The sequence below is a fragment of the Dermochelys coriacea genome, chromosome 1 (genome assembly GCF_009764565.3).
Source record: "Dermochelys coriacea isolate rDerCor1 chromosome 1, rDerCor1.pri.v4, whole genome shotgun sequence".
Lineage (NCBI taxonomy): Eukaryota > Metazoa > Chordata > Testudines > Dermochelyidae > Dermochelys > Dermochelys coriacea.
The window spans coordinates 35917372-35944184 of record NC_050068.2 but is presented as its reverse complement, the minus strand read 5'-3'; the positions used below and the strand labels follow the sequence as shown (position 1 = coordinate 35944184).

The window sequence follows — 26813 nt, the reverse complement described above, 5'->3', positions numbered from 1 at the left end:
CTGGGACAGTTCCTAAAAAAAGAACATGATTGCTCCTTATCAGCCTGACTCTAGTCAGGTTCTCTTTTGGGGCTGATCTGGCCAGACATGAAAAGTAAGATAAATGAATGTCGGAAGAGCCTGATGGGAGGCTGCCATCTAAAAATACCAAATTGATGCTTTCTAGAGGCTTGAAGCCCATACTCCTTATTGGGTGAAATTAAGGGAAAGGCCAAGACATGGTCCAATGGTGAGGCCACTTTCCTTGGACTTTAGATACCTGGATTAATTTCTCTTCTTCACCACAGACTTGCCTATGATCTTGGGCTAGTCAAGTAATTTAGTCTCTCTGTACCTCAGTTGCCCATCTGTTTTTAAAAAAAAAAAAAAAAGGGGGGGGGGGGGAGGCGGACATAATACTTCCTTATCTCATAGGGGTGTTGTCAGGATAAATACATTAAAGACTGAGGTATTCAGATAGTATGGTGTCGGGGACCATATAAGACATCACAAGACATATGCATCACTTCAGCCTTCAAAATAGGGATTTAAGTGGTGTGTATGGTATAGCCCGTGTGTACAGTGGTGAATTTCACCTTTAAAAACTTACACACTGTAGTAGAGACTCTATTACTGCAAGCACATGATCTTTGACACGAGTGGTAATGTATCATTTTGGATGCAAAAGCTGGTGGGAATTTTGGATAATGTGACAGATGATCATTTTGCAACAAGCTTCTAGTAAGCTAGTATGTTGACTAATATACTGGCTGTTTGTTTTAAAGTTTTTCAGCCTTTTACAATTTGATCTGCAGTTCAGCTATATTGACAGATGTCTTTTACAAAGCCTTCATTAAATTCTATGATTTTAATGGATTTTCTTTTTTTCTTTTTTTGTTTGTTTTCCTATTAAGTAAATGTAACCAACAAGTTAAAAGTTTCCTATCTGAATTTTTTATTCCTATGCTCTAGCTTACCCTTCTGTATGTGACAGTCAGCAAGGCCATCAAAGAGAGGAAGCACCCTCATTCCATGACAGTGAGACAGAGGCCCCAAAGCTGGAACAAGAGTATGTACACAAGGTGTATGAAGAGATCGCAACACACTTCAGCAGCACCAGGCATAGTCCGTGGCCCCAAATTGTTGAGTTTCTTAGGACTTTACCAGAAGGCTCTATCGTGGCTGACGTAGGTTGTGGAAATGGGAAGTATCTCGGAATCAACAAGGACTTGTACATGGTAAGTCACTGATGTTATTTGTCTTCTTTTATTGTTATTATTTGTGTTACTGTGATGCCTAGGACCTCCAGTCATGGATTGGGACCCCATTATGCTAGGCACTGTACAAATACAGAATTAAAAGATGCTCCCAGCCCCAAAGAGCAATTACTGATTGTCCTAAGTTTGCACATTCCATTTGTCACCTTTTCTTTTTGGTTTACAAATCAAAGTATGTCATAGTGGAAAATTGTAGTGAATAATTACAATGGTCTGTATTCACCACTGCTGTGAACAACCTCCTAAAGGGGCAAATGGTCAGACAATTCCAGGTGTCCCAGTAGATTTTCCACTTGGAAGATGGGTGGAAGGGATGTGGGACACGTCTCAGAAACTGCAGTACCAATAAGATCTCCAATGTGTATCTGCAAGGTGTGCCCTCTGTATACTGTACCATAGTCCTCTTTCTCTGGCAGCATGGCTTACTTGGGAACTGGGCTGCCACTGGCTGTCCTCATCAGGACTGGACACCAGCCCTCACCCCTACACAAACACAGCTTGAGTGTGTACAGAAGCAGTCACAGACAAGAAAGTGGCATTTTCAAGGAGCATCAAGTTCAACACAAACCTCCAATTAGAACTCTACCAAGTTTTGAGGGGAGCCTGTAAAGTAAAGTGACTGCTCCCCAGTCCTCCTCTCCCCCCAAAAACCCAGCTGTGTAGCACACTCAAAGAGGGCTTCTGTGAGTTCTCAGGGATGAAGGGAGCTAACAGTAAGCCACCGTGCTCCCCCACTTTGTTTTTTGTGACCTTTCACCACTTCTTTATGCTCTTTTGTTTCCTTCTACATTACACAGTGACGGGGAGCATTTGATTCTGTGCAAGTGATACATCTTTATCTAACATATATTAAAAAAGCAGAATTGTTAAAAAACATGCCAGAGATGCATCTGTATAAAAATATCCAGTTCCATGTATGCTAGTAGATAGCAGTAGAGTGCCTCTTGCTGATGGAACAGGGTATGACATCAGATCCCCATAGCGTGTAACATCCACTAAATCTCTCCATAGATGCACTTTGCTAGAGACAGAAGCTAACACACTGGCATAATTTATAGTCAGTAGGTACCACATCTTCTGCGGATTTTATTATCCGTGGTATTTATTTCTAATGTGCCAAAGTACTCATGGAAGAAGCAAAGACAAGACCCCTGTGAAGAGCTTATAGTCTAAAACCCCATTTGCAGGTTTGGGGCCTACGTTTCAGAATAAACAAACAAGAAAAAAGTGTAAAATAAAAGGGCATCATTCAAACTCTTTCAGCCTGGCATGCATACTAGGGACAGCTGTAGGCAATTATCTGCCCAAGGTGAACTTCCTGCAGCATGGTTCTCCTGTCTCCTTGTTCATCTTTCCTATCCATGTTTTATTCTTTATCAGTTTATTTAATGTAACCTTTGACATTTTGCATGCTAGTCAGTAGTCATTTAAAAACCCAAACATACTGGGCCAGATCCTCACTGGTTAAAATTGGCATAAAGTCATTGAAGTCAATGGAGCTACACTGATTTATGCCACCTGACGATCTGGCCTGCTTGGTCTCCTACATGTTATTGCTTCTGTTCCCCTTTAATCTCCTTTCTGCCCAATAAATCTTGGTATAACATTTCTTCCTTGTTTCTCTTTTCCTTTCTTACCAGTTTTTGTGGTGTATAATTTTTCCATCGCCCCTTTTTCTCTAACTCTGACCTTTCTCCTTTCATTGTTGTGATTGTGTTCTTGCAGTTTCTTGTCTCCCTTCAATCACTTGTTCTTTCTCTCATCTTTCTTATCGATTCCTTTCTCTTTTCCCATCATCAAAGACACCCCCCATCACTAACATTCACTAATCTCCTGTATTCTGTCACTCAACTATATCTTCTACCCTCTGGCACATCCCCACACACTCACTCTCCTCCCTTCATTAATAATAATGGAAGTCTGACTTGTTTATCTGTTTCAGGAGTTTGTCCTACTATTTATACTCGGCTATAAAACATAAGATGTTTGTAATACAGATGTTTGCATTACTGATGTTACAAGCCAGAAAGAACCAACTGATTTATAAGCAGGCATGTTTATGCTTGACCCCTCTAGCCTGAAAATAATTAGTCCACTGGTATGTCAAGTACATTGCAGTCTTTCATTCCTGACTGGGCACTCTCCAGAAAGAAATATCTGCACATCGAACTAGAAAGAAAAAGTTCTTCAAGTGATGGTCCCTGTGTGTATTCCACTCATGGATATGTATGCACACCATTGGGGTCGGTTAGTGGCTTGCTCCTCCCAGTGAGTGATGTCCACATCAGTTTTCCTAAAATACGCTTTCAGTGTGTCTTTGTAGTATTTCCACTGCCCAAGGGTGAGCTGAGAGTAGAGGACTTGTTTTGGGAGGCGAGAGTCTTTCATCAGCACACGATATCCAGCCCAGTGAAGTTGGTGCATGAGGATCATTGCTTCAATGCTGGTGACATTGGCTTCAGCGAGGATGCTGACATTAGTTCAGCTATCTTGCCACTTTACACAAAAGATCTTCCAGAGGCATAGTTGGTGATACCTCTCCAAACTCTTGAGGTGCTGTCGATAGGTCATCCAAGTTTCGCATCCATAGAGGAGTGTAGGAACAACAATTGTCTTATCGACCTGGATCTTGTTGTCCTGCCGTAGGTCATGATCCGTGAAAACTCCTCAGATTAAATTTCCCAAAGGAAGCACTTGCACACTGGATCCTGTGCTGGATTTCACTGTCGATTTTTGCATTTGGAGAAAGTTGGCTACCGAGGTAGCAAAAGTGCTCAAATGTCTCCGAAGTCTGACCCTCGATGGTGATATGTGGTGGATCATGTACAAGGCCTGAAGCAGGTTGATAGAGCACTTTAGTCTTCCCAATATTGAGTGAGAATCCTAGGCTTCAGTAAGCTTGCGCAAGAAAATCCAGAATGAACTGAAGGTCATTCTCAGTGTGCGTGAGGATGACACAATCATCAGCATACTGAAGATCAGTAACGAACGCCCTGAAGACTTTAGACTCAGTCAATTTACTCACCAGACAAAGACACCATCAGTGCCAGAATAACAATCCTGGCCAAGGTCATGGCTTCCCTTGCCTGGTGCACAATGCACCACAGATGCTTCCCTCTTAGGTTAGGGAGCCCACATGGACAGTCACACTGCACCATGCACCTGAACCCTCTTGAGAGGCCAGATGCATCCCAACCTACTGGAATTAAGGACGGTACATCTAGCCTACAATGCATTCCTTCCGCTCATCTGATTCCACCATATCCAGATGATGTGAAACAACATGACGACTATCTTCTACATAAACAAAAAGGGGGGACAGGATCCCTTTCTTTGTATGTAGAACAAATAAATCTATTGAATTAGGTACATTAGAAACCACATAACTCTCTTGGCAGTATACAGTCTGGTGTGCATAACTCCCTATCAGACAGTCTTAGCAGATATTTTTACATGGACCACAAATGGGGGATTCATAATTCTGTCCTGAACAAGATCTTCATCCTGTGGGGACATCTTCACTTCACAGGTGAACAAATAACTCCCCCTGTACAGCTCCAGAGTAATGCTGGATCAGGGCTTGAAGGGCGATTCCCTTCTGCTATCTTGGATGGACCACCTCAGATATACCTTTCCTCCCATCCCATAAACACCACAAGTTCTGCCAAAGATTCGTCACAATTAGATTCCTGAAGGGACTCATTAGAACTTTCCCAACAGTGGTGAAACCAACACTACAATGGGATCTTAGTATCATTCTTTCAATACTTACAGACTTCCTATTGAACCAGTAGCTACTTGTTCTATGTCCCATCTCTCAATGAAAGTTGCCTGCCTAGTTGCCATCACATCAGCCAGAAGTATGAGTGAGCTCGGAGTGCTCATGGCAGATCCACCATATACCACTTTTCGTAAAGAGAAGGTCTCTCTGCTTCCACCTAAAATTCACCCCATAGTAATTTCTGAGTTTCACATGTATCAAACCATCCACTTACTTACTGGTATTTTTTCAAAACCTCATGCTTCTGGTGAGAGAGGAAAGCTTCATTCTCCAGTCATCTGACATTCACTAGGGTTCCATCTTCAGGTAACAAGCAATTAGGAAAACACCTAGAGTATTTATCACCTTAGGGTAACAATCAAGATGTCAAATGCTGTCTGTGCAGAGACTCTCTAAATGGACCTCGGACTGCCTCATCCTTTGTTACCAACTAATATGTATCCCCCCCCCCGAAGGCGATGAGAGCCCACTCCACTAGCATGCAAGCAACCTCTGCAGCATCTCTGAGACGTATCTCTGCTAGATATATGTAGGGTGGCTACCTGGAGCTCTATCCATACCTTCGCAAAGCGTTAGGTCTTACTGCAGATACAGCTGTGGGACCAGTAGTACTACAGACCTCTACTGCAGATACAGCTGTGGGACCAGCAGTACTACAGACATCCGTGCCATCTGAATCCTAGCACCTGCCTCTTGTTTGACTACTGCTTACTAATCTCCCATGTGTGGAGTACACATAGGGACCAACACTCAAAGGAGAAGAGGAGGTGACTTACCTGTAACTGAAGGTTCTTTGAGATGTGTGGTCCCTACCTGTATTCCAGTGTCCACTCTCCTTCCCCCCAGCTGTGGATCATGACAGGATTCATGATAAGAGAAGGAACTGGAGAAGTGTTGGTCCACACTGCCTCTTACACCCTTGTCAGGATTCCCTCCCCACTCTGAACTCTGGGCTATAGATCTGGGGGCCCACATGAAAGACCCCCTAAGCTTATTTCTACCAGCTTAGGTAAAAAACTTCCCGAAGGCACAAATCCTTCCTTGTCCTTGGATGGGTACTGCTGCCACCACCAAGTGAGTTAAACAAATATTCAGGAAAAGGACCACTTGGAGTTCCTGTTTCCCCAAAGTATTCCCCCAAGTCCCTTCACCCCCTTTCCTGGGGAGGCTTGAGAATAATCTACCAACCAAATAGGTAAACCAGGTGAGCACAGACCAGCCCCTTGGGTTTTTAGGACACTAAAAGCCAATCAGATTCTTAAAAAACAGAACTTTATTATAAATAAAAAAAAAGTAAAAGAAACACCTCTGTAAAATCAGGATGGAAGGTAATTTTACACGGTAATAAGATTTAAAACGTAGAGGATTACCTTCTAGGCAAAACTTCAAAGTTACAATAAAACTCCCTCTTAGCACAGGGAAAATTCACAAGCTAAAACAAAAGAGACTCTAATGCATTTCCTTGCAATTACTTACTATTTCTTTAAGTTTAGATGAGTCATTCAATAGGAGCTAGATTACTTGCTTGGTCTCTCTCTTTGTCTCCGGAGAGAACACTCCAAACGCAAAACAAAAACCTTCCCCCTCAGATTTGAAAGTATCTTCTCACCTTATTGGTCCTTTTGGTCAGGTACCAACCAGGTTATCTGAGCTTCTTAACCCTTTACAGGTAAAGGAGGGATTTTATGCTCCTTAGCTGTAGGTTTTTGACAGCCCTCAGTTCAGAGCAAAAGGAAAACAATTGTACATGTGAAGACCCATGGACACTTCTTACTAAAAATCTCTGGACTCAGGCATATGGTGCACATGTGTACTCAGGTGTGGAATACAGATCGGGACAACATATCTCGGGTAACCTCCAGTTACAGGTAAGTCACCTCCACTTTTTCAAAGACTCAGGTCAGCTGAGCACAGGACGGACTCTGGTTTGTTCTAATAGCTAAGGGGTGGGCTATAAGGAACAGATGATGCACTGTCACAACTGGGATATGGATGGTCTGACCTACTAGTCAGAGCTGAGGTTGGGAGTCAGGTCAGGTCTGATACCAGGATGTCAGTGTCTGAGACAGGCCAGAGGGCAAACAGAGGTCAGATCGGCAGTAGGAGCAGGTATCTCAAGGGCACAGTCAAAAGCAGGGAGAGTCCAGTTGCATGGACAACTTCCTGTTCCTGAGCTGGATTTATATAGATGCTGTGAACCAATCAGGACGCCCAGCAGTCTCCCAGGATTCCAGGACTGGGGTCCTCTGTAAGAGTTCGGTTCCTATTCTGACAACAGTTAGCAGACCACTAGGGTGCAGGTTGGAGCTTACTAGTGCCGACATGCCCTGTGGATCAAGGTTCAAGAGTCACAGTCACTGATGTATATTTTGCAAAAATTAACATGACACACAATGATTAAGGGTAGTCAAGGCTAGATACGACTATGAGGAACTTTCAGAGAGACCTAACAAAGCTTGGTGACTCAGCAACACAGTGACAGATGCAATTGGTTGACAAATGCAAGATAATGCAGATTGGGAGAAATAATTTAAACTACTCATAATTAACTCTAACAACTCAGGAAAAACACCTACATGTTCTTGGGGACAGTTCAATGAACACATCTCAGGGCATGGCAATAGTCAAAAAAAGCCAACAAAATGTTTGTTTAAAAAATGAGAGGTTTCAGAGTAGCAGCCGTGTTAGTCTGTATTCGCAAAAAGAAAAGGAGTACTTGTGGCACCCTAGAGACTAACAAATTTATTAGAGCATAAGATTTCGTGAGCTACAGCTCACTTCATTGTGAGCTGTAGCTCACGAAAGCTTATGCTCTAATAAATTTGTTAGTCTCTAAGGGCCACAAGTACTCCTTTTCTTTTTTTAAAAATGAGAGAGAATTCTAATGAAAATACTATAATGCCACTATGTAAATTAATGGGATTTCCTCCCTGGAATACTGTGCTCCGTTCTAGTTGTCCTATCTCAAAAAAAGACATAGCAGAAACATAAGAGGTCTAGGGATTGGGGATTAAAATGAATACAGGCATCGAGAGACTATGATATGAAGAGAGATTGAAGATATTAAAAGTGTTTCATTTGAGGAGATCAATATGGCCCCAACTTTGTTTATGTTTAAATCCATGCATGTTTGGGGTCCAGGAGTAGGTAGATCAGGCACTCCTGTTTACCCATTTTCATAATGTGAGAACAACAGGCCGGACCATGAAACTGAAAAGTGACCCTATTTAAAATTGATACACACAGTCCATAATTAACTTATGGAACTCATTGCCACAAGATACCACTGCTTAACCGGATTCAGAGTAGGATTAGATAGTTCCATAGCTAATAAGAATTTTTTTTTACAAGTGATATAAACCTCCAGGCTTCAGAACATAACCCCTATCACCTGGTGTTTTGCTTAGGAGGATACTTATCCCGGGGTAATTTACACTATAAATGTCCATTAAGGTGTTTTTATTTACTTCCTCTGAAGTGCTTGGTACTGGCCACTGTCTGAGATTGTATACTGGACTAAATGGAGGGCTGTTCCTATGATTGTGGGAGCATACCAGGGAGTTGGACATTCATATATTTTGGTTTGTGCCCATAGTTTATTTTGTGGGTGCAAATTTGTGTGAGTTAGGCTCAGCCCTTCTGAAAATATAGCCTTAAAGGGATTTTGTACCTGTTTCCCTGAAGTATTGCTGCACAGTCCCACAGGAAGTAGTTTAGAACATGGGGCAACATGTAAGCATCATCTTTAGTGCAGGTACCTTTGGGGTTCATTATAGACTGGTGCTTTATTATAGAATTATTGTGCTGGATTAGTCAGCATGCTCTGCCCTTTTTATGCCAGGGAGAGGATGCAGCTGTCCCTTGTGTCCCTGCTGGTGCTTATTGGGCTTTTGCAGTGAGTATGTCTGAGCCTGATCACATTTCATGCATTGTTTTAGCCCCATTTTGACTTGGGTCAGATATGAGTGTGAACTGAAGGGGGGGGTGGGAATTTGCAGAGCACACTTGTTTTGGCAGATGAAGTATCAGGATAACAGGATTGCTCTGTAGATACTATTACTCCTGGGGTAATTGCCACTACACAATGCAGAATTTTGCAGAAATTAATGTTTTTTGTGCATAATTTCCTTTCCCCCACAGAAATGGGCTGCAGTGCTGCTGGCTACCACCAGGGGCCACTGGACCCGGCAGAGCCCAGCTCGCACATAGAAGACACTGCAGAGAAACAGGGACTGGGTTGTCATAGGGGTTTCTTTAGCTTTCAATTCCAGGGGGAATTTTTGTGTGTGTCTGTATTGTTTCAGACATACTTGCTGACAGGTATTTTGAAATAAATTACCAAAATAATTTAAACCTCGGTGATTATGTAGTGTTATTTTGAGAAATAAACTTTGAAGAATTTTAAAATATTGTGTGCAGAATTTTTAAGTTTTGGGCACAGAATTTTTAATTTTTTCATGCAGAATTCCCACAGGAGTAAGAAACAGAGAATAAAATCTTTCCTCCATTTTTCTCCCTTGACTGAGGGAGGTATTTGACCCAGCGTTTTTCTCTTTAATTGTGGTCTGCCCTTACAGGACAATACTTATTAGTTCCTTTTAAAAGGTCTCTCTGTATTCATAATGCTTATTCAGAACTCTCAGCTCATATACTCTAGGACAGGAGGCAGTGACATATCACTGAGAAATTGAGATATTTTACTAAGGCACAAATATATCAAAGCTACTATGCCACCTGAAATATTTTGACCTACAGATATTGGAAAGTAAAGAGAAGGAACTGAGACAAGTATTTTCTGCGTGTAGGCAGTGTGCTGTAAAGGTTTCAGTACATTTTTAGAAAGGGTACTTTTAAATAGCAGCTCTAACAGCAATTCAAAGTTAAGGTACATTTCATGGTGTTTTAATCTTTAGGCACTGTCTGAAAATGTCCCCAGAGTTGTCTGTGCTATTGTGTTTGCTTGATTTTCTTTAGATGATTACACAGAGCCTTGTCTAGGCAAGTATTATTGTGTGACAATGGAACCAGCATAAATTCAGGCACACTCAACAAAACCAGCTATGCTGTAATGGCTGTATTATTCTGTTACAATAGAGAACAGCAATTGCACAACAATCGGAAACTCAGGTGAAGAATTTTGAGTGCGAGATGGAATCAGAGCCTCATTTAGTTAGGACAGAAACTGACAGAAGATTGTGCATCTGATAAAATATGAGATCCCAGTGTTTTTTTGGCTCGCATGGGTATTTCATTGTTGTAATGTATGCAAAGGAGCCAGAGGAACTGGTTTTCACCAAACAATTCCCTGGGTTTTTAACTGTTTTTTGTTACATTTATGTCATTGTTTTTAAGTACTTTGATATCTATGTCTAGGGCTTTTGTTTTCTTATAATGCCATATTTCAGCCTAGACCACTACAATGACCTAAGTTCAAAGCCCACTGAAATCAATGCAAAGACTCCTATTGAATTCAATGGGCTTTGGATCTGACTCCAAGTTTCCAGCAAAACCAAAGCAGGGGTGGTCATGTGTAAATGCACATGGGAAGGTACAGCATCCCCAAAGAGCTACAGCATAAGCTTCAAGGGCATTGTAGCCTTGCATTTTCAGAGTTTCCATTTTTAATTGGGATGACACATTGATGGAAAGTGCAAACAAACAGTGACTATGTGAAAGTGTATCAAGTAGACCTTGGCAAGAATATTGACATTAATGAGAACTGTGGTAATACATAAAATGTAAAATGGTGGATTTTAGTGCAGCAAATTTGCACTTTTATAGCACCCCTTGTCCAAGGATCTCAAAGTATTTTACAAATTTTAATTAATGGTTTACTTAATTTAAGTATTTATTTGGCACTTGTATAGCACTTTACCTTTTGTGCATTGAGACATGGGTCTCTTTCTCCCCACTCCTTTCCCCCTCCCAGTCTAGGATCAGCCAGGATTTGGAGTATCACGTAAAATGTGCTGTTTTTTCAGAAAGGGGAGTAAAAGGTTTGGTGCATTATTAGTGCAAGTTGGTGGAAGTATCAGGGCTCCATTGGTTATGCTGTCCTCCCAGAGGAGATGGCATTTCAGTGAACCTGGTGACATGCAAAAGCAGTTAGGAAGAACTGACTTACAAAGTATCCCTGGAGCTAGTTCTCGGTGTTGAGTAGTGGTCAGACAGTGCTGACTAAACACTGGGCAGGCAGTCTGTTCTGGGGAGCCTCCATTGCCCTGCTCTCTCAATAAAGAGTAACTGAAGGGGTGAAAGATCTTGAGGTGTGGTGGCTGGGGGATGAAGAGCTCCAAAAGAACAGGTGAGCAAGATGCACAAAACAAGTGAACATACTGATGTATATGAGTTCATTCTGATATTATGCTAGTGAGAGATGAACCTCCCATTTTAGACGCAGCATATTATTTCCAAAGGCATCTTGGTTCTGTGCGATAGAAAACAAAACACTACGTGAAAGAAATCCTAAAGATCTGACTCAGACCAGCTAAAGCAAGGGAATTTTTCTCTCTTGCTGTGGCTGTACTGTCATCTTTCTTGCTCTGTGTGTGTGTGCGTGCATGTGCGCACGCTTGCTAGAATGTAATTTGAGTCCTCGAGACTATCATGCTATTAGTTATAGCTGAAATGTTTCTTTCGGGAGCCATATAATTTCATTTGGTGGTTGGATTTCAGAATTAGATGTTGTTCTCTCTGTCTGCGTCTGATGAGTTGAATCAATCAGGTTCCAAGAGACTTAAATGAACTAATTCCACTAGGTGGAGTTAGTTATAATGAGGTAAAGTACAAAGAATATATATAATGATGGGATACTGTGACATACCGGGGCACAATCCAGACTAATGAGTAGCTGTGTCACCCTGGCTCTGTAATCTGGGGTGCCCTTTACAATCCTTGCTGCTACAGCCTCCAACCTGGACTGCTCACAAACAGCCTCTGGCATGTGTGTCACTCCCAGCTATGTCTGTGCATGCTGCAGCCAGCCAGCCTCACTGTGACTCTTACCAGCCTGGGCTATGTGGTAGGGTGACCCCAACATACTCCTAGACCCAGATCTTCCCCCAGAAATGTCTGTCCTGTACTGTCCAGCCCTCTCCTGGACAGTACAAATCTATTACATCTGCTATTCTTTTAAAGGAATAATATGTCATTTTATTATTTTAAATAGCTATCCAGACACTTCAATTTAAACACACTGGCATAGAGAAAGTAATAAAACAAGTTTAACTACAAAGAGAGAGAGATTTTAAATGAGTACAAGTAATGAGGCGTAAAAGTCAGAATGGTTACCAGAAAAATAAAGATAACATGTTTACTAGTATCTGCTTAAGAAACTAACTGAGTTGCAAAGCAGACTTTCTCACCACATGCTCCAGCAGATTACTGACCAAACTCTCAGGTCTAGACCCCTCCAGAGTCCAATGGGTGTTTCCTTTTGTCTTCTCAGGTGTGACGAATGAAGTGGTAGGGAGAAAGAGAGAGGCGTGTTTTGGGGTGTCTGTCCCATCTTTTTATAGTCCTGTCCCCGCTCTGAGAAGCATTTCCAGTTGGGAGCAAGGCTACAGGCCGTCTGGTGAAGAAAGGAAACTCCATGCTGTTTCTTTGCTAAGATGTAGATTTTTGTCCCTGCTGACCCCTTCCTTGCCAAAGTATGGCAACTTTTCAGGGAATGGTCCATTAGCCTTGTTGACACCTGGCTGAGGCGTCATCTTGCACTTTGTCTCTGAGGAATTGGTTTAGCCACTTCCCAGACTTAACTGGGAAACATACTTCAGTCATGTTTTCAGCTTATGTTCATAACTTCATATACAACACTGCTATGTGCATTTTGCCGTATTATTGATCAGCAAGTCATGAGTTTTTAAATGATACCTCACAAGGCATACATTGTACAGACATTATTACAACAACATGTGGGGTGTGTTCTGTCACAGCAACATAATAGTGTTTTTTCTGTCTCTACCTAATCTTGGCTGATGACTTAGCCTCTCCCAGGTTGTGATGCCATTAATAGTGTCTTTATTTGGCATCTTTTGTCCCCATGTTCCATTCCATATGACTGTACTAACTATATGTTATTAGAATCCTTTTACTCACCACTGAAATGCAGCCATCTCTGGATGAAACTATGGCAGTTGGGCTGCTAGAAGTCCAGTAGTGACAGTAGGGGCTGCCAGAAATGCTTACAAATCACTGCTCTGCCCATTTTTCTCAATCCCCATGTTCCTTCCCTATAACTTCCCTTTTATTCTTCCATTTCTCTCTTCGGTCTAATGGGTTACACGGACTGCTCCTTAGCAGCGCTGCTCATCCACAGCCCACATGTGGCAATTTAAATGACTGAGAACTTGTTTACGATGGGGTTTCACCTGCCCAGCTACAAACCCCAGTGCAGATATGATTTTTGCCAGTGCAGCTTATTCTGGTGTTGTATATGCTAGTGTATTGTGGTGTTGGATACGCTAGTATAAACCATGTCTACGTTAAGTGGCTTGCCTTGGTGAAGCAACATCACGGACTGAAATTGCAGTGTAGCTGAGGCCTTAGAAAATCAAGGAGACCCTGAAACTGCCACTAACGAGTGTCTAACGATTGCAACCCCAGAAGGATTGTACAGAAATGCAATGCTTACATTAAGTGGTTTTTTGCAAGCTATGAGAGAGAATCAACAGTATCCATTGTGGAACTCCCTGTGGGTCAGTGTTCTATTCACAAAGAATAATGGAGAAAGGTAGGAATGTGTGTGCCACAAAGGCAGCCATTAGGGGATTGCTGTCTAAAATAAAACCACTTAAACTGAGATGCAACCCTCCTTCAAGGAAATAATAAAAGGTGTAAAACTCCTGGCTGCTAGCATGATTCTGCTTGAGCCATGCTCAACTGAACATTCAGCTACAGTACCTGACACAGATAAGAGACTTCAGGTGGTTCAAAGCAAGGAGCTTGATTTGCTGAAATAAGATTGAAAAGATTCCCAAAATGGATAAGAAAAGGGGGAACCCTTAAAAATACACATCTTACCTAGGGATGTGATGGATTAAATTGAGATTTAATGAATTTCAACAAGAGATGCTTTTGCTCAACCAGGAGTGCTGGGCTTGATGCAGGAATCACTTAGTGAAATTCTATGGTCTGTGTTTTGCAGATCATTCTAGGTGATCATACTGGGCCCCTCTGGCCTTAAAATGTATAACTGTATATGGAAATGCTGCAGAGAACTCCTGGGGAAAGAGGAAGAAGTTCCTATGCATTTAGACTGAGCACGCCATGTCCTGTTGACACAGTCAGCGGCAATGTCTTGCCATAAGGATATGGTTATCTTGCTGCATGAGAACCAGGGTCACGTAAGGTATGTCTATCAGCCAGCAGCAGGGAGCCTCTGAGCCCAGGCTCATGGGAAGCAACAGACTCAGGCTCCAGGGGGTTCATGCTGTTGTGATAAAAATAGCTGCGTAAATAGCGCTCTTAAGTTATGGCTCAGGCTCTAAAGTCCATCCTCTGCCCCAGGTTTCAGAGCTCACACTGCAGCGTCTACACAGTTATTTTTAATGCAATAGCGTGAGACCCAAGAGCCTGAGTCTCTCGACCTGGGCTTGGAGGCTCACTGCCACAAGCTGTGTAGACGTACCCTTAGTGAGATGTTAGAGAAGGACATGCCCTGCTGAAACTCTGGGAAAAGAAAAGGAAGGTCACCAGAATTATCAAAACACCTGTGTCAGGCCAACGTAAAAATAGCACTGGGGTTTCCCCATAAACTTTGGTTTTCCTACAGAGATTGCATTTCAATTCTGAGAGCTGTGGCCAAGGGTGAAAAATCCTGGAAAGAGCTGGGGTTCCATCGCATAACGCACAACAAGAGGAAAGAAATGAGACTAGCAGAAGTGGTAGCAAGTCAAGCCCCAGAGGTCTTCCAAAGAGAGCATATAGTGAAAACCAGAAGAGAAGAAGGATAAACCTGAGATGAAGATGCTGGCTGAGGAACTAACCAAAGACCCCAGGGATTTCCAGGACTATTATTAGTTATCTAGGCTGTGATGGCTCACAAAATGGGCTAGGTGCTGCACAGACATGCAAGAGGAAGACCATTCAGAAGCTTACCGTTGTACAGCTGACTGATATCTTCACTCATTTTCGTCAGGTTCCTACCACATTTTTGGACACACAATAATAATTCCTTCCTTTCCCCACTGTTCCAGAAAATAACAGTGAGGACGGCATCCCTTGCTGAACAAAACAATATTTAAAAACTTATCTTGACAAAAACTAAAATGCTCCCTGTTATATGTAGGGCATTTTCTTAATTATTTATTTTATTTTTAATCAGAGAGCAATGTAAGGGAGAGGGTCTGCTAGATGATAATATGGGGCACTTCTGTGTCCCTAAAATGCTTTGTGAATATGAAATTTCACCATATCACTCTGATGGTGAAGTGATATTTTTCCCTAGCTCACTCTAGCAAGTCAGTGACGAAGCTGGGAACAGGAGCCCAGAGTTCTGACTCCCTGTCTCTGGCAGTAAATGCCACACAACATCTCACAAGACAAAACTGCCTTTTCACTGTGGGAAAAAAAATACTCATAAAAATAACAGGCCACTCCATTGAATTCACGCAGTTTACACTCGCTGAGGAACTGGCTCATTGTTTTTAAAAGATGTAAGCCAATGTGTATTTGTTTTGAAGTGATACAATATGTGTGTAGTTCTCATGCTGTAAGATATAAAATGCTGGAATATCGAAATTATAATTCTTTGATAACTATATATAAAAAAGTCATCCTGTGCTAATCTTAGTAAGGATCTTAAACTTGCTTAACTCCTGTAAGAGACAGATTTATGGTGGTTCTCTGTGTTCAGTCCTTATGCATATATGCACAGGTTCTATCATAATTACATTCAATACAATGTTATATTAAGCCTAGTGAACCTTTTGTAGATCCACTGTGCATTGTAAGCAACATGTTTCAAGGTCTCCTTGATCATCACAAGATACAGTCTTTTTGTTTTGGGAAGTGGATTCACTTTAATAAGTATGACATTATAAGTAAGCCTGACTTCACAATTATTTCATATAATTTCGATGCAAATTAGGACCTGACATTCTGGCTGTCATGTGATTTGTTCTTCTCAGTTAGTTTCAGTTCACTGAATTTTGTTAGTGTACAGTGTGGTTTCTTTCAAGGTCATTTCTGTGGTTTTTATTTAATTCACACTACCAAGCCCATTTCTACTGTACAAGTGTAGGGACAAATTGTCCTTAGGTGTGAGTGGGGGTATTGTGGGATAAGATCCTACCCCAGTCAGAAAGTAATTAAAGAGCTCCTCTGAGTATAGTCAGTCCTAGCTGGGTATACCTGTGAGACCTGTCAAACATGGAGGGGGCAGCTCCTTAAAAGGGAGGATCCAAGTCATAAGCACTGACTCCATGGGTACTCCAGGGCTAGAGCACCCATGGAAAAAAAACCCATCAGCTGTTTGGCAGGCTCCACTGATCAGCTGTTTGGCGATGGGTGGGAGGGGAGGGGATGGACTGGGGGATGGGAAGAGGCAGGACGAGGGTGGGGCTTTGGGGGAAGGGATGGAGCAGGGGTGAGGCCTCTGGCGGAGCAGGGGTGTAACACCTACCTGGACAGAAGATCCAGGCACCTGTGATTCGAGCCCAGTGCAGGGTGGCACTCAGAGGAAAGCTGGAACCACCCAGTGTAGGTAACTGGGCATGCTCAGGTTCTGCCAGCCCCTGTAGGAGGAACCGCAGAGGATTCTGTAACAGACTGGTAATGAGCTGTCAAACCTATCCCATGAAGGTCATCAGTTTGAATTCAGCTCATGGTGAGAGTGATTAGAAGATACTACCATTGGTTTCCAATGTGAAATAAGTTAGGAATCTCTGCCTAGTTCTCCATGGACAAGTGTCCTCCTCCTATCAATCACCAGCCAAATTAGGCACCATTTGACTCAGTTTTTGGTAAGCTCAGTGGAGAGGCCAAAGGTTAAATAGAAATTGAACAACACAAATTGACCCCTTCAGGGCTGTACTACAGCACTTGAACAGGGCAGTGTGTGCAAATGTGCAGTGCCACTGTCCATGCTGTACCTGGCTTTTATTGTGTAAAAGGACTCCATTTTCCTGGGCTGTCAATTCAGCACTTTTCAAAACAGCTACATTTACTTTGGGCCAAATCTTGCAGTTTCTTCACTTGGGCAAAACTCTTACTGAGGTCAATAGGAATTTTGCCTGAATCAGATCACAAAATTTGGCTGGAAATTTGCAAAGAAGCCTTAACTGTATTCTCAAAAGCTAAGCTATATTGAACCCAGAAAATGTGATGGTATTATGGATAACTCAGCTCTTTCTTACACTCTTTCTCCATATAGAAATTTTTACAAATTAATGCAGCAGAGATTTTTTTTTAATTTAAACTATGCTGTCACCTTTAGTAAATTGATTAGTCAGAACACGTGGTATGCTATTCTTCTCCCATTCAGGCTGACTTAGAATTCTTTTTGTTTCAAATAAAACAAATACTGCCAGCAAATATTATTTAGGAATCTTGTTTTCCATTATCTTTCTATTGATGATTATTTAAAACAAAAATAAATTTAATATTCCCAGCCAACATGCATTTGGAATATATTTTGGTAGTGTGACTATTAAATTCAATACAGGTGGCAGACCTGGAAATCAAAGAAATGCGTGCAGCACTGCAGGATTGTTTTACAGAAGGACCTTGCTCATTGCTGATTTATTGTTTTATGTAAGGCATGTAAAAGGATGTTTGTAGATGCCGTTTCTCTTCACTCTTGACTTGAATGCAAAGGGAAGTACAAACTAAGGAAATACCATATTATGAAATCTGCCCTAAGACTGACCCTGTGGCCCATCTCCCTTGGTATATACTCTGACTCTGTTAAAGTTACACAAGGGCTGAACATTCAATTCTAACCCTTGTATTTGTGACGATATTTTGGGGCTGGGAAGTGTATATCTACACATTTCACATTTCCATATTCAAACAAACTACGAAGTGTTGATGTGTATTGAATCTTTATAGCAATTACTATAGCGACACGAGTGGCACCACCAGACTTAGAGCTGAATTGCTTTGTTCCATTAGAAAATCCAACTATGGAGAGTTCAGTATTTTAGCTGTTTAAAATTTTATCAGACAAAAATGTAGCATCTGGGTGCCAAATCCTGGCTCCAGTAAAGTCAGTGAATGAGAGTTTTACCAATGATACTAGAGTTGAGCTGTTGGATATTACCCAAGTTTTTAAATACCTAAGGGGTTACCAGTCAGACACAAGGTGCAGAGTGGTTGGATTATAAGTAGCCAATTAACAGTTCCTGTGGTGGAGGACTGTGTGAAGCTACATAGGTACTCCTCCCTCTGTAAAGCCAACAGCTGAAAGGAAGAGGAAGAATAACAGGAGCAGGGCAGAACTCCATTCCCCCGTTCCTATGTACCTTAAGGACCAAATGTCAGTAATGTAAGTTGGAGCAGTGTGACACAGAGGCCCATTGGTGCCAATTGGGAAAGGGTTTTCTGTTCTTTTCAAGCAACTCATGTCTCAGATATGACAAACTCACAACACTTAATACACCGCTTTCATGGTATTAATCCATACAGGACAGCATGTGAGATCTCTACTGAAAACTTGTAACTTATCAATACTCATAATCATTGAAAGATGCATGTACAATAATATTTAAGGAATAATGTAACTATATTGAAATGATGCCTTATAGATTTGGAGTAAAAGTTAGTCACGAGGGAATCAGATGACTCGGTGATGGCCCATTTAAGCAGGAGGGAGTTGTCACCTCTCTGTGGTTGGTCTGTGATGGTCTATCTTTGCCCCATTTCTGAACAGTCAATGGAAAATCACAAAAGACAACTGCAAACAATTGAAACCACTTGGAGGTAAAAAGGGAACGTTATACCAGACCAGAAATCACCCTGGCTGTGAGCAAAGACAAAAGATTGATTCAATATATCACAGGGTGGAGAAAGACACTTTGCATCCATTCACTGAGGAGGTATCTTGGGGGCCGTGGTGACATGAAAAGTTAGATCCTGGTGCCTGAGAAACCAGCCAGCTCTGCAACAGACTGAACTTTTGGGGTGGAGAAAACCTATTTATTATATAGGAAAGGTCATTAATAAGCACAGGCCCTAATTTGCATTGTATGATTTTGTTTTCTGTTGTCACCATTTGTTTCCATCTCTCTTGTCTAGTAGAATCCCTATTCTTTCTTAAATAAAGCTTCTTTTGTTATAAGTGCTCACAAGTGCTGTGCATTATACAGGAGTGATGATATAAGGTAAAACTGGTAAAGTGGGGTGCACTGTTCCTTTGAGAGCAGGGGATGTGGGATTTCTGTGAGTAGCCAATGTCGGGATGGATATCACAGGGGAATATTTCAAGGGGACTGGGGCACATAGATTGTTAATCTGCAAGGTAAAGACGGGATTGGCATAGCCCAGAGGAGAGTGTTTGCGTGCCTGGCAGGCTGGTGGTGGTAAGGAGCAAACCCTCAGCTAGCACAGGCAAGGCTCCCTCATGCTGGAGGCAGGAAGTAACAAGGTGGTTCATAGCCTGGGTACCTTGAGAACTATCCCAAGCAGTCCCAAGGCTATTCTAACTCATGCTTTTCAGAATCAAGGGTCCATAAGCAATAATCTGAGAGTCCAGTACCCCACAGGCCAATTTTAAATGAGCAGCAACAAAAAAATAATTTGGACTATTTTTTTTCTCCCTTTAACTAAAACTTATTTTATTTACTAAAATGTATCCAGTGTAGTGTCTGAACAGAAGAGATTGATGGAGCCATTCCTGTAACTATCTTCCTGTGAAAACCAGCAGTTTAACAATACCCTTTCTGTTACAGATTGGCTGTGATCGTAGCCAAAACCTGGTGGACATCTGTGGAGAAAAGAAATTCCAGGCATTTGTTGGTGACGCATTGTCTGTGCCAGTTCGAAATAGTTCTTGTGATGCCTGCATCTCCATCGCTGTAATCCACCATTTTTCCACAGCAGTAAGTCCACTCACATCTGTAGATCTTACAAGAGGTCACCAGCTTGTCCCACAGGAAAGTGAATGGCAAAAGAGGATCTCAAAAGAGGAGAGAATGTGGGAGCGTAAGGAATGGGAGGGAAAGAAAAGAGGAGAAAGTACAGACAAGGAGGATGAAGGCCTGAGGGGATGGATATAGCCACTTCATCCCTTCTGATTCCTTTCTCTTCTTGTCTCCTGCAACTCCTTCCACCTCAAAAACTTCCAACACTTTCCCTACTCCCTGGCATTAAAAGGATCGTAACGTGAAGAGATGTTACACGTGGGGTGGTTGATAAGATTGGGCTATGCTGCATCTTGATGTTGTTATTATGTAGATTTAATATTTGTTTAGATTATTTAGACTGTAGGCTCTTTGGGGCAGGTATCATCTCTTTGCTATGTGTCTATACAGTGCCTAGCACAACGGGGCTGATGCCTCTAGACACTACTATAATACAAATATAAATAATAGTAATAATTTGTATTGCAGTAGCTCCTAGAATCATCCGTCAGAGATTAGGGTGCACGCACTGCACACATCAAGTAGAGTCCCTGCCTCTAAGAGTTTACAATCTAAGAGATGATGAGAAAGATGTGAAGAAGACAGACAAAAAGGAAGAAGGACACAATAGACAGAGAAATGACTGAGTTTAGTATGATGATCAGCAGGCAGAGCACACCAGCTAACCTGACTCACGTCAGCTCCTCCTGACAAATTGTCTTCATGTGATTTCCCCATCTTATCAGCTGCCTTTGCTTCTCCAGTCACTTCCCATTGCTTGCTGGGTGCTGTCCTAGGTGATAAGATTGCAATAGATCTGTATTACAACGCAGACTTCCTTAGACATCAGAATCTGCAGTGGTATCCCTGTCCCTGTCATTTTCCCACTCTGTGCAGATCCCCATGGTATTATTCCACTTTCTCTTAAGAATTTGGTTTGATTGTATAGTCATCTATGTTTCATTTGCTCTTGTTACAATTAATGACATTTGAGAGGAAGACTGCATTAGGACGCAGGAGATGTTGATTAAATTCCTGGCTCAGTCTGAGATTTTGTGTCTCAATTCTCTATCTCTAAAGTGGGGATCACAACACTTTGTCTGTCTTGTCTACTTAGATTGTAAGGTTTTTGTGGCAGGGACTGTGTGTTTGTACAGCATCTAGCAGGGTGGGGCCTGTATCTCAATTGGCACCTCTCAGTGCTACTTATAATGAAAATAAATAAAATCAATACAGCTGATGTTACCACATATTGTAGACAAAAAGTAGTTCCCATGCAGCTTTGGTCTAGCCCATGTGCATAGTGGTTGACTACTTTATGAATGAATTACTCCCCTGCCCCCTTACTCATCATCACCCACAAGTGGGGAGTATGCTCACTTCTGTCAGGCGAAGAACACATAACCAGAGTAGGATAGAAAAAAAATTTCTCCAGTCTGTTTCGTACCTGGGGGTAGAGCAGGGAGGAATCATTTTTGTTCATTGCAGCAGTGGTGTTGCTGTCAGTTCCATTTCATTGTGTTCCCGCTTATGTACTAACTTCATATGTACTCACTGAGTCTTTTCATTATTAGGAAAGAAGACTGGCTGCTGTCTGTGAATTAGCCCGGCTCCTAAGACCTGGCGGAAAGGCACTCATTTATGTCTGGGCAATGGAACAAGAATACAACAAACAGAAGTCAAAGTACCTTAAGGAAAAGAGAGCTAGTAAGGGGAAAGAAGAGGAAATCAATACTGATGTGGCCTGGGGATTGTTCTGTGACCAAACGCATGACAACGCTAGCCAAGACTCAACGTGCTCTGACCAAATCCTTAATGACTCTAAGGATAAAGGTGGCAACGCAAAGCAGGTAATTAACTCCAAGCTGCCTGTTCATACTAACAGAACTTCCTTTCATTCTCAAGATGTGCTGGTTCCCTGGCACCTAAAAGGGGGCACCAACAAGAAAGGGGAATGTGCCAAAGCCCTTCAGCTTCCAGTTGGTTCTAAGGAATTGCAAAAATTCAGTCCTGTTTTCCACCGCTATTATCATGTGTTCTGTGAAGGAGAACTGGAAGCAGCCTGCAAAACCCTGGATTGCATAAGAATTCAAAAGAGTTACTATGATCAGGGAAACTGGTGTGTGGTTCTTGAAAAACAGTAACACGCTGAAAGAGACGCTATTTTCAGCCTAAATCTTTGCCTGTGGTAATAGTGTGCAGAGGACATTTTAAAATCCATCCTGCAGTTGTTACTGCCTTTAAAATTGTTCAATAAACACAGTTATTTTAAGACATTAGCCAAAGTTAGATGCTGGTAGTTGTCTCCTTGTGTTTCTAAAATTATGGTAAAATTTGGTATTAACAGAGAAATTTATTTTACTTTTCACAGTAGGAAAGAGAGAAGGGGTGAAATTCTGACTGTGTGAATATCAGTGGCAAAACTCACATAGACATTGGGGGGCCAGGATTTCATCCAGGGTATATAGTTTTAAAGACACAGGGCCTGATTCTCCACTCTGTTATGCCAGTTTTATGCCAGTGTAACTGAACTGACCTTGGTAAGGGTAGAACACTGCAATGCACCAGGGTAGTATTGGAGCAGAGAACCAAGGCCTTTATCAGGAAATTAACTTTGGTGTAACGTTATTGGTTGGTGAAGTGAAAGAATGTGCAGTTAGGCACTTTGGCAGAAGATGTTGATAGGACACCGCACTGCTAATTTCTCACTTTCTTAGGCTTAGTTTTTAGTAACATTTCTCTTTAAATTCTCCACTATTGACTTTCCATTGGGGCAGCTTTATTGATGGGAGCTCGAATGTAGACTGACTGCAGGTATTTTAACCACTGTCATCTCTAGATTTAATTATCTATTCTAGCACTACTACTATTAGTGAATCTGCAGTGGTAGAAACTGTAGGAAGACCCTTGGAAACCTTTCACTCAGCATCCAAATGCTACAACTCAGTATTTCAATAAGACTAAGAGAAACTAGCAATGGTATCCCAACAACACTGTTAAAGGTAGATGTGAGGAGACCTGATGGTATCAGTCCCTAATGCTAGGATGTTGGTAGTAGTAATATTTATGTTATAGTGGTGACTAGAGGACCCAACTGGGCTTAGGGCCCCATTGTGTGCATTACTGTACCTCCTGAAAGAGTTTTCAGTCTACATACACAAGACAGACAGAGGGTGGAGCAGAAACAGAGTCATAGAGAGGTGAAGTGAGTCACCCAAGGGGACAGAGTAATAGAGGTGGGAGTAGAACTGAGGTCTCCTGAGTCCCACTCCAGCGCCCTAACACTGGAGCACGCTGCCTTTGTAACAGTAGTATTTGTGCTGTAGGGTAGCATGGGCTGTATCCTGTCTCCAGAACACACCGTTAACTCCTTTCTTTCCTGGTCCAGTTTGGGGTTTGTCCACCCATCACAATGAGTAATAGTTGTAATCTGTGAAATTCATGGCTGTTTCAGGATAGTCTAAAGGTGTCTATACATTCTAGGCTGCTGCCATGGGCAGCTAGTATTATGATCCCTCACACTAATCAGAGGGGTCATTGGGACACCTACAGCAATACTGGTCATTGGGGTTAATATTTAGCCACTAGGGCAACTAACTGGGAGGGCGACGGGATGACACTTGAACAGGTCTGACATCCACCCCACAGAGGCCAGTGCAACACGTGTATGATGTGGGATCACGGACACCTCGTTACTCAACCTGGCAACACTCTGCCTGCCCAGGGTGAGCTGTTTTTTTGTTTTGTTTTTTGACCGGCAAGTAAAACCATGTAATTTTTTTTCCTTCTCCCTCCATTGGTAAAAGTTTAGGTGAGCAGATTTTCTGTCTTGGCTGGTAATTTTTTTTTTTTGACAACTTTTGCAAGCTGATGCCAGTGAGAAATTCACAGTGTAGTAGGATTATGACAACAGAGGTAGCTGCCTCTTCTTCATTTTTCCTTTTCTTTCCCATTCTCCCCTTAATGCCTCCTTCATCTCTCCTTTTCCCTTTCTCTTGTCTCCCCTTACTCCATTCTCTCTTTTTCTGTTACTCCTTTCTTACCTTTTTATCTTTCTCCTATTCCGTTTCCCAGCCCTTTATTTAGGCCAAGATGTAGGTCTCTAGACGACAGCCTGCGCATATATCCATTTGAACATAGCTGCTAATGACATTCCATCCAGTAGAGGCCAGGGTTTGCAAGACATAGCTGATTATTATTTAAATAGCTGTGGACAAGGTAAGACTCATTGATATATTTGCAAACTAAGAACGTTTAGGCTGGTGATCGTGGTGCATCGACAAAGAAAATGTGATCATTTAACTTGACAGTTCATTATATGCACTATATTTGCTGCTGTGGAATAGCACTATTCAGCTGTGCATAACAGTTCATTAATAATCCAGCATGTTTTGTAGAAGTAAATATCCACTGGCATACTTTAACCCCTTTGGGTTAGATTTTCAAATGCTCAGCTCCTTTTGTGACACAGGGCAGGGACCATCTCTTTGTTTTATGTTCATACAGGTTTCTAGCAAAATGAGGCCCTGGTCTGCAAGTGCTACCCTAATACAAATAATAAATAATTATTACGGGAACTGAGAACTTTTGAAAATCTAAGCCCAGTTATGAATGCTGAGTCCTCTTGAAAAATCTGGCTCGTACCACTCCAGTGATCTATTCTGTGCTATGGCTCCATTGATGTATATAATTAAAAAAAAAAAAAAAAAAGTGTCTACACTGACGTGGCCAACATGAGGGAATTGGGACTTATTCTCTATTCCCAGGCATTCTGTGACTTCCTTATTAATTTTTTGCTATTGATATTGCAAAGAGGTTGTGGTCTTTATTTGTGGAGGTGTTTTTTTTTTGCTGAGCAGCTAAGTCATCAGTCATCCCATGTGCCTAGTACTCCTAGTTATTCAGGATCCTCTGACGATATGTGCTTGTTCTAATGTCCTCCAAGCTAGGGTATGCTGCATGTCTTTCATTTTCTAATTCCATACAGACTGCTTGGCCATTTGTACAGCAATGCCGAGGCTGCTGCTGACACCTAACAACTACTGCATTTGCTTGCAAGTGCATTTCCATGCTTATGTGTAATTTATTGGCAGGAATGGCAAGCACTGTTCAAAAAGCTGCTGGAGGTGCTGCTCTAAACCTTGATTCTCACTTTGTCAAATAGCGCGTCTGGCACAGGGAGTGCTTCATCCCGCAAAGTGCTAGGGCCCAATTTAGCAAAGCACTTAACACGTGCTCTACTTTAAGCATGTGAGTAGTCCCTTTGGCTTGAATTTAAGCAAGTGCTTTGCTAAATTGGTGCTAAAGTGCTCAGCCCATCGCAGAATGGAGCCCTTAGGAGTCCAAAATGGACCTAGCTCTAAAAAGAAAATACATTTTCTCAGGGGCTTTTACAGCACCCCTGGAACTTTGCTGCTCCCTCTGACCTCGTAGCAGAGAGTATATCTTCTTGGGGAGACAGGAGTTGGCAGCTCCTCACTTCTGATTCTGCGTTAGACATTTTGTTAGGCCCTGAGGCACTGGACCTGTAAATGAGGCCAGATTCCCTCTCACACTGCTTTTACCCTGGTGAAACGTCGTGGACGTTCTCTTGCATGAGAAGATAATTGGGCCCAGATTTTATTATTAACAATGTGACTACCATGGTAAGAAACCTTGAATTTTACCCCCACAAAAATAGGCCAAATCTCTGTTCAGGATATTGCTTTTACACTAATGCACTTACAGGATAACTGGTCATGATGGGATGCATCAAACAAACAAACCCTGGGAAGATGCCAGCAGTTACCCTGTCTAGAATATAGAGTGTTGTTAATCACCAAAGTGTACAGCTCAAAGGTCTGACTCCACAAGGTGCTGAGTACCCTCTACTCCCATTTAGTGGGAGTGGAGGGTACCCTAGAGCTGTGAGGATCTGAGGAATTTGTACAACTTATGGATTCTGGTAGACATGAGACTATTACCATGAAAATTGCTGTATCATGGAATTCACCAGGGCCAGTAGCATGTAACCCCACCGCACTGAGGTCAATGGAGTACAGTTGACTGCGATATCTGTATTCTTACCTAACAATGGGTAGGCTGTGATGGTTGGCTGAAGCTTGGGGAACCAATTTTCTCCCTCACCTTAACAAGGGGCTGAAGTTTACAGTAGTGGAAAATCCCCAGAAGCAGAATAAATGAATCAGATGGTGGTGGTAGGATATATAAACACACATGGTCATAGCAAGCTTTGGGCAAGCACTGGAGGGGAAGAGCAAGGCGTGCTGCGTTAGTGGGGGGGCTGGTTGAGCTGCGGAACCAACCAAGGTCAGAGAGAGCAAGCTGACCTGGAGGGGGAGGGCCCTCTCTGACTGAGAAAACAAGCCATGCACTGAAGCAGAAGAACCCTGGATGGCCCCACAGGACTCTGACCCAAGCCCAAAGAATACTATGGAATGGTGAGGAAACTGAGGCAGGAAAATGTGTGTAGGGTTTATTTGTCTAGATCTGCATACAGCTTGTGCAATTAAGTACTGAGCAATGATGTCTCAGAATCCTGTGCAAAGTCTGTGTGTTGTGTTCCACCTACAACGTATCGGGTGACCACATGTCCCATTTTGGCCAGTACCGTCCCGGGCATCCCAATTTTTTTCCCCAAAACCTGGCATGTGTCCCATTTGCTCAAGAGCATATGGGACAAATATCCAGCTTTGACAAAAAAGTGTAGCGTGCCCC

General features: G+C 42.2%; 1 protein-coding gene across 8 annotated transcripts in view; it reads left to right on the top strand.

The window, feature by feature from the left end:
* The window catches only part of ALKBH8 (alkB homolog 8, tRNA methyltransferase), a 74594-nt gene extending 52209 nt beyond the window's left edge, over positions 1–22385 (top strand). For all 8 annotated transcript variants that reach the window (XM_038387461.2, XM_038387460.2, XM_043504211.1 and 5 more), the window contains 3 exons: positions 952–1217; positions 19926–20075; positions 21671–22385. In XM_038387461.2, coding sequence (XP_038243389.1) covers positions 952–1217; positions 19926–20075; positions 21671–22240 — 986 coding nt within the window. In that variant the 3' untranslated portion in view covers positions 22241–22385. The remainder of the gene's footprint in view (positions 1–951; positions 1218–19925; positions 20076–21670) is intronic.
* The last annotated feature ends 4428 nt before the right edge of the window (positions 22386–26813 follow it).